This window comes from Dreissena polymorpha, chromosome 1 (assembly GCF_020536995.1).
Source record: "Dreissena polymorpha isolate Duluth1 chromosome 1, UMN_Dpol_1.0, whole genome shotgun sequence".
Taxonomy (NCBI): domain Eukaryota; kingdom Metazoa; phylum Mollusca; class Bivalvia; order Myida; family Dreissenidae; genus Dreissena; species Dreissena polymorpha.
Window position 1 is genome coordinate 8,598,002 of NC_068355.1, and position 12,773 is coordinate 8,610,774.

Consider the following 12,773-nt stretch of genomic DNA (forward strand, 5'->3'; position numbering starts at 1 on the left):
CGACATTTGAATCTTTCTTTTCCGCGTTTCTAATCAATTTGAATCAATAAGTTCATGTGTAATGAGTTTAGTGCAAAAAGAGTTTAATGCACAACGGGTTGTTATAAAAAAATGCACATTGCAATAAAACACTGCAACCCGTTTTGCAATAAAATTATGGACTTGTGGGTATTCTTCACTTAATTCCCAAATTGGTGAACATCACTTCATATAAACATTCAGCCTTGTTTATCATATTCACGTTAGAGACGACATTTAAAACTTCCTTTATACCGTTTCAAATCAATATGAAACAATTAGTATATATATGATGATTTTATTGCGAAACGGATTGTTACACAAAATTCACATTGCAATAAGACATTTCAACACGTTTTTCCCTAAATATTTGCATTTTTGCGTTATCTTACTAAATAATAAATTCTTTGAAATCACTTTCGAAACACATTCTGTGTTGTTTTATCGTATTAAATCTCGAAATTCATCACCTTCCATGCATTTTAAATCTAAACTCACAGTTTTGTCTATTTTTATAATAATTTTATTTAAATACAACACTTCAAACTCCCTTTTAACTCTTCCAATCCATTTAAATTAATTAATACAAGAGAGATGATTTGATTGCAAAACGGGTTTATTGCAAAACGGGTTATTATAAAATGTTCACATTGCAATAAGACACTCCAACCCATTTTGCAATAAAATCATTGCAAATAAATGTGCGATGATTTTACTGCAAAACGGGTTTATTGCAAAACGGGTTAATTGTTGTAAAAAAATTCAAAATGCAATAAGACACTCCAACCCGTTTTGCAATAAATTTATTGCAAAACGGGTTTATTGCACAACGGGTTGTTACAGAGCGCTCCTGCTTACCCACAACAGTTTCCTTCACTTCACCCTTACACCATTCAGACACAAGTTCTGGTCACGTAGCTCTTTTGGGGTTCATATTTATCTATAATTATTTTTTTACAAATAGAAATAAGACTCCTGATTATTTCTGATAATCTTTTCACGCCACTCAGTTTAATAATTATTTCACGCAATATATAGATGGTCACGAGTGATTGACTTTACGGTCCCCTTGATTTAAAACTTAACGATTACTACGCCTACATAACACAACATACTTTTAGCTTGAAAAATATTCTACGTAAAATTGATTGACGATGATAAAAACACATACAATATTATGCATGTATCAAGAAAATAGAAAATATTTGGTAGAACTATAAATATCTATAGATATTTTTAAATCGACATTTAACGCACTTCTTTTCTACAAGCAAGTGCTTGCGCACGAGCATTTGTTTAGTAAATTGGTGTGTTATGCGGTCCTATTGTAGTGTCCGCCATTTGAACTGTGTGTGGATGTTAACTTAACCGTGATTGTTATTTTCTCGCCGGATTTACATGCTTATTGTGGAAGATCAAGGCTCGGATTGCTAATTTTCGCATAAAGTAAACATAAAGCTTCCAAATGGTTGCCTAACTGTGCATTTTCTGTGTTTGTTTGTGGAAAAATCAGCGATGGAAACAGAGACAAAATCAAAATCCCATCACCGGAAAAGACGAGAGAGAGCTCAAAAGATACTGATAGAGCCAAGTGATTCGGAACTCGAGTGTGAACGTGAGGGGAACGGGCTGTCCCCTTTCAAGGACCACAAACATCGCATCAGATCAAAACCTAGGAAAAAGAAAAGTGCTAGTTCCTTTGACGAAGATATCATTGATGGATTTGCAATCGTTAGTTTCAAGACAGTCGAGGATTTAGAGGTAATCTTTAAAGATTGGGTAAACTTTGAAAGAATAATTGATATATCCTTTTGATTTGCGTGCCTACAGAATTAACTGACATACTTGACTTTTACAAACATATAACTTTTAACGTCAGATGAATGTGTTTATTAGATGAGACTCACAATTTATTGCATTAATTGCTGACGAACATTTGCCTGATATGTCATGATATGAATGACATTTCCTGAGGAAGTCCAAGTAAATAACATTTTGTGAATGAAACAGGCCATCAACAGCAAAACTTTTCAAATCAGTTCTTTATTTGACAAGAGTAACATAACTTGGTTGTATTTTCATTGTGTTGTTAATATACTGGGTATGCTAAAGATAAAATTCATGTATACAATGCAAACTTCCAACTACATTGCATTACTTGTTAGTTATTCTTTACAAGCTATGCTGTGTTTAACAACATCAGTGTCAATACTTTCAGAGACTTGTATTTACCCATCTTTGATTTCAATAGTAAATCGTAACGAAATAGCATAACCATATTTATATTGAACACCATGATCCAGAGCTTTTAGCTTTCATTCTGCCAGGTCTTTTCCCTAATTTTGTGAATTGGTGTTTTGTGGAGATATTTATATGCACCTTGGTCGTCAGAGGTTAATAATCACTGATCATGGCCCTGTGTATAAATCGTTGCATATTTCTTTGCTTTTCCGTAGACCATTAAACAATTGCGAAGTAATAGACACTGTTCATCGCAAGTGAACTTGCAGAATAGTGCCAACTTTTAACTGATACTTAATCATATGAAAATATAGAACTTAAGTACAAGCATGATTAATATGTAAACAGTATAAATTAAATTATATAAATCTCAAATGAGTGATCTGATTATTGTAAGCAATGAGTGAATAATTTTTTTGGTTATGAAACAACAATTAAATGATCTTGTTCAGTGCGTTATTTTTTCAAATAAATAAAACAATATGATCAGTTTATGGAAAATGTATAAGGTGATAATGCACTGGTATTCTCAAATATAGCATACATTCAACAATTCGGATATTTAAAATATCAGTTATTCCGACTTTATTAATATAAACACAGCACTTCCATAAGTGAACGTCCGGGGGTAAATAAGGCCCGAAAACGGCAGTCGTATGTCCATTATACAAATGGTGGAAGTCCCTTGGACATCCGATTATCCGCATGTACATGTACACTATTTTCTAATACACACCAAGAACAGATGTCAACACTAAATCGGGTCATTCAGTCTGTTAACTCTGCCTTAGAGCTACTGTTATCATTGAATTTCTCAGCGAGTGGCCAATATTGATTTTTCCAGCTGTCAATCAAATTCTTCTTGGTTAAAGCATATCAGCCAATCAGCGCTCAGGCTGACCTCTGCGCTACAACGTTCATATTCAGCAATCAAATATTTAAGTCCACGCTTTCCCCGAGGAAGAATGACATGATGTTGTACATAAAGTCTAATTTTTGCATGATTTTCATCTGTACACGCAATACATGAAAAATGTTTATTTTTTAGGTAGAATTTTCTTAACTTACCAAAGAATAATAAAATCTGGAAATTATTTCGGATAACATGTTTAATTATACGCATTTGAAAATACTAAAATTGAATAATGTATTTGTTATATCAACGGCCATATCACATAATGCAATACATGTGTAAGTAGTTAAATAACGTTTTCTGAGACCAAACTATGCATACATATTGGTCTACATGCATAAATGACCTGACAAGTTATATCCCAATTCGGAATCAAGTGTACTTTGTAAAATTTGAAGAAAGACGCGTTTTTATGCTCCGAAATTCGCTTACACCTACACAAACTTTTCTGAGAGGAGGTACATGTAACATTTTAAATTCAGTTGTTGATTTGTCGTAATTACTAGCTATGACCAGTGCTCTATGCTTTCAAATCGCGTCACATGATTAAGGCATGTTCAAAGGAGTTCCCCCATCCCACAATTCAATTTGTATATGCACTTGCGTAAAATGGCGGACATTTGCAGATGACAATATTGGCCGTACTTTGGTTTTGAAAATAGCAATCGTAATGATACTGGATTATCGGGTAATGTATAGAGTTGGAACATGTACGTGTATTTAAATTCTGAAATAAAAGTGGGACTTCAAAATGTATATCTGGGATTTCCAAAAATTTAGGCTCTTAAGTCTAAACTTCCAACTTTTTAAAGCTAACGGAAGCGCTGATAAACATAAATGCTTACAAATGCCTTTTGAAACAAGTTAACATGTGTTTTTGTCATTTTATTGATTTAAGAAATAGTGTCCCTAATAATTGTTATAATTATTGATCTTCGTGACAGTTCATCACAGGATTACATCAATGTCATAAAGGAGCCGTTAATCCGATAATAACCCCCATAAACTTGACAATAGCAGTAAAAACACCGTCTGTAACACTTACACGCTTCAGTGATTTCAATTTGCACTCTGTGCTGTAGGTCTCTTGCATAGTCGTAAATCAATATTTATAATTGAGAGACGACCCGCAGTACATTTTCGGATGGAATTTTACCGATTTTTTTTTAATCGCCACTTTAAAAAAGTTAGCGCCACTTTAATTATTTTAAGGCCATTTGGGACAGTGGCGATCAACAGCGAAACTCCTGATTTCATGATCAGTTCACTGTCACTATTCTAAATTAAAACTTTTATGATATTTTGCATTCAATTTGAGTGTGAATGACCAAACTTTTGGCTGATTTTAATGAGTCTACTAACACTTATGAATTACATGTATTGTCATATGAGGTCTGACAGTGAGTTGAGTTAAGTGGTTAGTTTGTATCATTTATGAATGCGATGGTGCATTAATCACTGCCAAGATGGTAATACACTTTAATACATCATCATCTGTGTATAATCTTCACAAGTGTATTTTTACTGGTTATTTCTGAATAATAGACCCCATTGACATTAAAATTTATTAACTTTTTCCTAATTTGACACTTACTGATGTTAAATTGCGCACAGTCTTTCAGCAGAATGTAATATCTTTAAATACCATTTCACTTTTATAATGATGCAATGTACACATTATTGGCTTTGTCTGCCGTCTCACTTATACAAGGCATGTTAAGAATTCCTCTGTAGGATTTGTTTGATTTTAGAGCAGCATAAAATGTCATGACTGAAGAATAATTGAGATAAGAAGGTTTTATCATTCTGATGTTATGGCATGTTCTTTCTTGTAAAGTATTGTTTAGGTCAGGGCTTTCCTTAGACCTCCAATCTCAAGAGTCAATGACTCTTGGGACCAAATTTTCAAGAGTCAAAATCAAATTTGTATGAGTCATAATAATAACGCAGGAGAGTCAATGATCTTTTGTACTTAAAGCGAATTACTGAGATATATACATATATATATATATATAGCAACAAATTTACAAATATCTAAACATTTATTTCTTAATATATTCCAGTCAATAAAAGAGATAATGCAAACATACATTGTGACCAACATTGTGAAAAATACACTCGCACTTGTAGTGACATACATGTAATATATATCAGGGGTGTCAATTGTCCCAAATTCGAAATACGGAAAATTAAGCAGAGATTCAGAGACCGTAGGATAAAGGGAATAGAGGGCAAAGCCCCTCCAGCCCTTGCTTATTGTTATTCTTTATTTTCTTTCTATGTGCAATTTCTTGCGAGTACAATGCAAAATTTTATCAATCAGACCATCCGTAACACCGCATGTGTATTTGTCATTCTATAAAAAATGTTATAAAGACCGTTGGAAATAAATTAAAATAGACGAACCATACCGTATCCGAAAACGGGTAGAGATACGTCGTTTGCGAATGAAATAAAATATGTGTTTTGTTTGTCTGCAGAAAATGAAAGCCAGTAATAAGTAACCTAGCAAATACGCAATTAATATATAATTCGGTTGACATATTGTTTTAAGTATGAAATTGCAGTGCTTTACTTTGCTAATAGATAATTTATAGTTGGCGGACAACTATAGCAACGTTCGTAGAATGGTACGGTTTTGGGAAAGTAGCGAAGATGTTTTAAAACAAAACAAAAAGATGTTTAGTCAGTTACTTCTCATGTCAGTGCCAGCCGTTCACCATCAAATACCTCCTTAAACTAACTAATTGGATTTCTTATCATCTCAAAATCGACCCTGGACGGCTCAAATCCGGATTTAATTATTTCATGTGCCATCTTTACCGAGGACGTGCGACAAACACGCCGATTTTCTATGCCGTCTCAAATGGTCAATTATTACACCTATGTTGTAATCAATTAGCAGATGCAGCATCCAAATTTGTCACTTTGCCACACGGTCAGTTATACCAGTTCTATGAATATTATTAGCAACTCTGATGCAAAGCGTGTAAATTTACTTTGTAGACAGTACATATGCCAGCATAACTTTCGCGCGTCTTTGAACGGAGCAAACATGGAATAAAACAGGGTTGGGTACACTGTATTCAGCATTGGAAATACATTCTGACATATTGTGGAAGTATTTCTCAAAATATTGTGGATAGGGATGTTATAATTATATATTGGATATTATTAAAACTGACGCGGGTGAGTCCATTCTGTTTTGGTGGGTTGAATACATGTCGTTTCTGCAAACAGCTGATAACAAACGCTCAGATAAATAATGGAACGTTGATACACGCGTCATCGAACCAGCAGTATTTTAATTGGTCATTATTAGATTTCTCAATGGGCAAAACTCCGCCTACTGGGCGGACTTGTGCTTCAATGATTGGAAACGGGCGATAACGGTTAGCGTCTACCAATAGATACTCCGCCCCAAGCCAATTATCGATTACTCTTAATAACTTTTGATCTCTTTGACGCAAGTCGGTACATTCCCCCGGGTCAAATGTGACGCATGACGTAATTTTCTTAAGAGTCAAACTAGGGTATTCTGTAATTTTCAAGCGTCAAAACCCGGGAGCTCGGGTCAAAGGAAAGCCCTGGTTTAGGTTACGTAAAATTATATATTTATATTTATAATTAAATGAAGACATTCATGATATGAATTTTTATTTTATGTTAGGATTATAGATTTACAGACCTGTTATTGTGATAGAAGAGAACAAAAAGTTACATTATGAAAAGTTAAAATGTCACTGTATGATCAATGTTTTTTAACAATTCCCATACATGTTTTTTACATATAATTGGAAAAAAGAAATGGAAAATAAACAACACAACACTGAACAACAAACAGTAACAAATCAACACTTCATGGACTTAATTTATTGACATAATAATAATTGGGAAAAAAGAAATGGAAAATAAACATCACAACACTGAACAACAAATACTTACAAATCACAACATACAGTCAGGGCTTTTTTTCCTGATTTTTTGAAGCGGCCCATACAGTCAGGGCTTTTTTTCCTGATTTTTGAAGCGGCCCTGGCTCCCTCACTTTGTGAAAAATGAGTCGTGAACCTTTAAAAATTGTGAAAAAAATGAGTCGTGAACTTCTGAAAATATTGAAAAACAAGTCGCGAACTTGAACAAATTGAGTTGTTTAAGAATGAGAATAGTTCAAGCAAGATATTATGGGTCCACGGTGATTGGCGGTGTTCGCCTTATGGCAAACGGCCCCCGCAACATTTGATCTGAACACCCATTGCGGGGTTCATATTGGTAAGCGAACACAGTGAGATGAACACCGTGGCGAGTGGAATTTGTTTAAGTACACGGTGCATGTACTGTAATTTAATACCTTTCTTACTTAATTCAAGTTTAAAGGCTTCATTTTGAAACCTTAAGCCCAAGTCTCACTATTGCTGGTAGATCCCCGATCGATCCCGGTTTTGCTAACGCCGGTGGATGTGTAAAATTTTTAATGCGGTCACACTATCAGTGCTTTTTTTTGCTTTTTTTTGTTACAGCCTGTGGCATTTGGATTGAGAAAATTAGCGCGATAAACCATGAAATTGGGAAAAATAGCGCGATAAACCATGAAATTGGGAAACATTATAAATATGAACAGAATAAAAATTGCTAAGTTCATGTTTGACAGCATTTTTATATTATAAAGTGTTGCTTTCATGTCTTCTTACAACGTTTAGTTAATATCCTTCCACATGCATATTAAACTTGCAATAATCTATAGATATTTCAATATACATGTACCATTATGATTTAATCATAATCTCTTTAAGAGTATGAATTTAATTCAGGATGTTTTTTAAAGTAAAATATGATATGGTGAAAACATTAACAAATATTAACACGCTTTTTGTGTTCTTGCTGTGTTAATGTTGTATTAAGTGGAGCTAAAATAATACATTTCATTTGTTTACCTTTTAATATCTTGCACAATTGACATCCTCAGTTCAATGCTATTTCACCAAACTATACAGCGTGACAAACATAATAAAGCAGAATATGCATATGAATCTGAATATACACAGATCCACTAACATATAAATCAAATCATGTTTGTCTCTTTCCATTTTCGAACGGTTCTCGTCTTAAATGCTTTAACTTTGTGAACTCCAATTTCCCAACACAGATTTCCGTGACGCACATTCACTGTGAACATTTCTAATAAATATTTGTTGTTGTTCATCTCAAACATAGTATTTTGCATTAATTGACACAGACATTTAATTATCTCCTTATAACCATCGCTGTTAATTTTAGTGTTATTTATCATTTTCGCTGCTCATAGCAAACTTCTCGTCTGCTTGCCGCCATCTTGGACGTGTGTAAAAACAGGCGTTAACAATCGGGATACATCGACTATCGTCGGTATCCTCTGCAATATAGAGAGTGATTTGTGGATTGCAACGTAAAATCGTATTTGGCTACATTCGCGAACATTCGTAAGTCTAGTTGTCATTCGGCGAAGACTCGACAAGCTCGATCGGCACTCGTTCTACGAAATTAGCGCTAAATGACATTGTAATCTTATTGGCTTAATTGGGAAAATTTGGTCATTTTTTGGGACATTTTGGTCAGATTTTTGGGAAAAAATGTCATTTTTTGCAATTGGGAATCAGCCGAATATAGGCGGTAATTTTGGGCAAAAAAAATCACTATTTTTATACAGTTGTCCCCAGTGGAGCCCTGGTTCATTTAGGTAGAGCCTCGTTTCATCCCGATAGATCCCGGATCACGCACCCAGGTCCACCGGCATCATAGTGCGACTGGGCCTTTAGATACTGATGAGCAGCAAACAGCATAAAACCTGGACAGACTGTGAGTTATTTGCAGACTGTTCTGGTTTTATGCTGGTTGCAAAAGCCATTTTCGCTTTGCTTCTGATGGGGAAAGGGTTAAGCTGCATAGGAAAACTTAACTAAAGGTTGCATTTTTGCTTAACCTTCAATTTGGAATTATTTTGATAGCAATTGGGAAATTTTTAGTTTTTTCTTACTGGGAAAGTGTCGTTTTCTGGTACTTAATAAAAAGAAGGACAAAAATCGCTGCTTATTGATTTGGAAACAGGGTTCATGTATGTAAATAATTGTTAGGTCTATATAATTACTTATAATTAGCTTAACAGATACTAATCAGTGCTGTCTTGCAGACATTTACTCTGATATTCATGATGCTATTGATTTGTCAGCTGAGGCAGACTGAAACGTTTGGCTGTGATTTGAGGAAATAGGAGATGCAATTTGCAGTTGGAATAGACAAGCTTATTTTATCTAGAAAAAAGTATAGAAGTGTACTTTTCGTAGGTATTAGTTGTTTATTGTGCTGTGCCGTGTTATAAACTTGTTGAGAGAAATTGTGTGAGAGATAAGAGATAATAAATTCAAGTCAATAACAATGGTAGTGTAACAATTAAAAAAAATTGCCAAGCATCTTGACTTTTTATTAGCCGGATTTTTTTCGAAAAAATCTCGGCTTATAGATTGATGTTGTCGGGCGGGGGGGGGCGGGCGGGCGGGCGGGGTGGCGGCGTGCTCGAAAATGTTAAAGTTCTTATTTCATGGTATAACTTTGGTATGCTTGGACCTAGAGTCTTCAAACTTGACATGAAGGTTGGCCAGGATTAACAGATGACCACTGGTCATTTCAAGGTCATTCATTTGAAGGTCAAGGTCACTGTGACCTTCAATATAAAAAATGTTAAAGTTGTTATAACTTTGGTATGCTTGGACCTAGAGCAGTGTCCGACAAATCCATTGCCCGGAGCCCGGGGGCTACCGAAATTTTTCATCGGGCTACTGAAATTTTCCAGCTGACGCCCGCCGGGCTACTATAAATCCATAAGAGCGGTAGCCCGGTTTATTGACGGACATATGTAGAATAAACTCGCTGACCATGTGTTTGTACACTGTGTATTGCTTATAATCCGATAACAAAGTGCAATCAATTATCTAATCAGTCATCGATCACTTGCGGTAATGTCGTAAACAGTAACAGTGTATTTTAATCATCCAATCAGAATCAACATTTGTCGTCTGTTAATAATATAATGGGAGCCGGTTGGATAGTTGGCGCACATGATGCGACTTCATTTCGCAGTATGGAATTCTTTGTTAACCGCAACAATGAGTAATACCGACAACGTTTTTGATGTCGTTAAATATCCAAGGACGCAAAACATTAAATAAATCAAAACAATAGCGGATTCTTCAAAACGGTAACGAAACCGAAAATGAAAATTAATAACAACGGTGTGAACGCGGTTAACACCTGCTAATTAGTTTGCATTGTCAATTAATAATTGGATTAATCGACTGTAAATCAATAATACCATATATGCCCGATTTATATTTTTAAAACCAAATTATGGGTGGGTAATATAGACGATAAGAGTCATAAACAAAAATGTTTGAAATTTTCTAAAGTGTCAAATGAATTTCGGCATATGGATCTATTTAAAGATATGATGAAATAAGCTCCAAATCAGGACCGTTGTATTGCAACATGCGTAAATCACCTGCCACGGTTTGCACGCGTTGTGTACAGCTATTTTAGGTTACAAAATTCTACATTTAATAAATGAATTTCTTTGTCCAGATAAAAAGCGCGCGAAGATTGGCGTTAGTGTATTTATTTGTGAATAAAAATTTCGTAGCGGGTACAACATGGAGATCATTTAATTTCCATTAAAAGTATCGTTGTGAATTTCAACTAAAGTACCGGGTTATCTCGCGAATTATTTGGCATTGACATTTCCTCTTAATAAAATATAGTGTAAACACGCTGTATCGTTACCGTTACGCTGTATCAGTTCCTTCATTATTGAAACAATTATTGTATTGTATACTGACTGCGCACAAGTGTCGTAACATACGGATGCAATACGTAAATTCGGACAGTACTTAAAGTCGGACACAGGTAAATAAATGATTTAATACTCTTGATTTCTTGAAACTCGGTATTTGTTGTTAAAAAGGGCAATTTCAGTCAATCGTATTGATCATCTAAACGCTATATTTACGTTTCCGATTTAACGTGCTGTCCGAATTTAGGTACACATACATGTGCACATACATGTTATATCTACATGCAGTATATGATTTTCTTTGGTACATTTACATTTAAGTACACGGTGCCTGTACTGTAACATTGATTTACGATATTGACTGTGTACATCAGACTACTTGCTGTATTATGTATATGTATGTATACATATTATGTATATGTAAATGAAGAAATAAAATAAAGATGAAAACCTGCCTTTTATCATTTTGTAGGAAAATTTTATGGGCTACCAAATATTTTTATTGGTAGCCCAGTGGGCTACCTGAAAAATAAGAAATTTGTCGGACACTGCCTAGAGTCTTGAAACTTGACATGAAGGTTGGCCATAACTAGTTAGTAACCACTGGTCATTTCAAGGTCATTCATTTGAAGGTCAAGGTCACTGTGACCTTGAATGTAAAAATGTTAAAGTTCTTATTTCATGGTATAACTTTGGTATGCTTGGACCTAGAGTCTTCAAACTTGACATGAAGGTTGGCCAGGATTAACAGATGACCACTGGTCATTTCAAGGTCATTCATTTGAAGGTGAAGGTCACTGTGACCTTCAATATAAAAATGTTAAAGTTGTTATAACTTTGGTATGCTTGGACCTAGAGTCTTGAAACTTGACATGAAGGTTGGCCAGAACTAGTAAGTAACCACTGGACATTTCAAGGTCATTCATTTGAAGGTCAAGGTCACTGTGACCTTGAATGTAAAAATGTTAAAGTTGTTATAACTTTGGTATGCTTGGACCTAGAGTCTTGAAACTTGACATGAAGGTTGGCCAGAACTAGTAAGTAACCACTGGACATTTCAAGGTCATTCATTTGAAGGTCAAGGTCACTGTGACCTTGAATGTAAAAATGTTAAAGTTCTTATTTCACAAGGTTTGCTCATGCCTTGAAAAGTACTTACATTTCATTTTGACCTTTGAACAATATTTCAGTAATTTAAGTATTGCATTGACAAAAACACGAAAGGTACTTTCCTGTCATTTAAATCAAAAATCCGGCTTCAATGCGGTCATCTCCGACCGCGGAACTCTTGTTAGCGATTCTTTCATACAGTACACTCCACGCGTTTTCCCCAATTTCCCTCCATACTCCGCGGTGATTGACCTGGAGGGAGATTAAGAAAATCCCGCCAGACGCGGCGTTTGCATGATTTTTGACGCGGCGGTTAACGATCGGCAAAACTGATAAACCAACGCGGCGGCCCTCGGCGTTGGTAACGCGGGGGAAACTCCGTGTTTTACGAGATAACGATCAATTTAATTTTGTTTGACTTCCTGATTTTCAAATAAAATTACATTTATTACAAGTACATACATGTACATTTAGTATAATATTTACAATAAAGCAAACAACAAAGATAGATCGATCCCGACGTGGTTGTAGAAGTAGTTGTTGTTGTATAGAAAACTCGTTGATTTACGACAAACAAAACGTCGTCTTTTAACTAATACTTACCAATTAATATAAACACAGTTTGCAACATTGTTTTTATTTTGATAATTTAATCCAAAGTTTTCATGTTAG

At 34.9% G+C, this 12,773-nt stretch overlaps 1 protein-coding gene across 3 annotated transcripts in view; it reads left to right on the forward strand.

The window, feature by feature from the left end:
* LOC127870341 (autism susceptibility gene 2 protein homolog) overlaps positions 1-12,773 on the forward strand; it is a 254,849-nt gene that overhangs the window by 9,078 nt on the left and 232,998 nt on the right. The window contains exon 2 of one of the 3 annotated variants that reach the window (XM_052412969.1): positions 1,532-1,779. The exons of 1 other annotated variant lie outside the window; for it this stretch is intronic. In XM_052412969.1, the coding sequence (XP_052268929.1) occupies positions 1,534-1,779 (246 nt within the window). In that variant the 5' untranslated portion in view covers positions 1,532-1,533. Of the gene's footprint in view, positions 1-1,323; positions 1,780-12,773 lie in introns of those variants that run through there. One more of the 3 variants, XM_052412977.1, reaches the window with a different exon arrangement.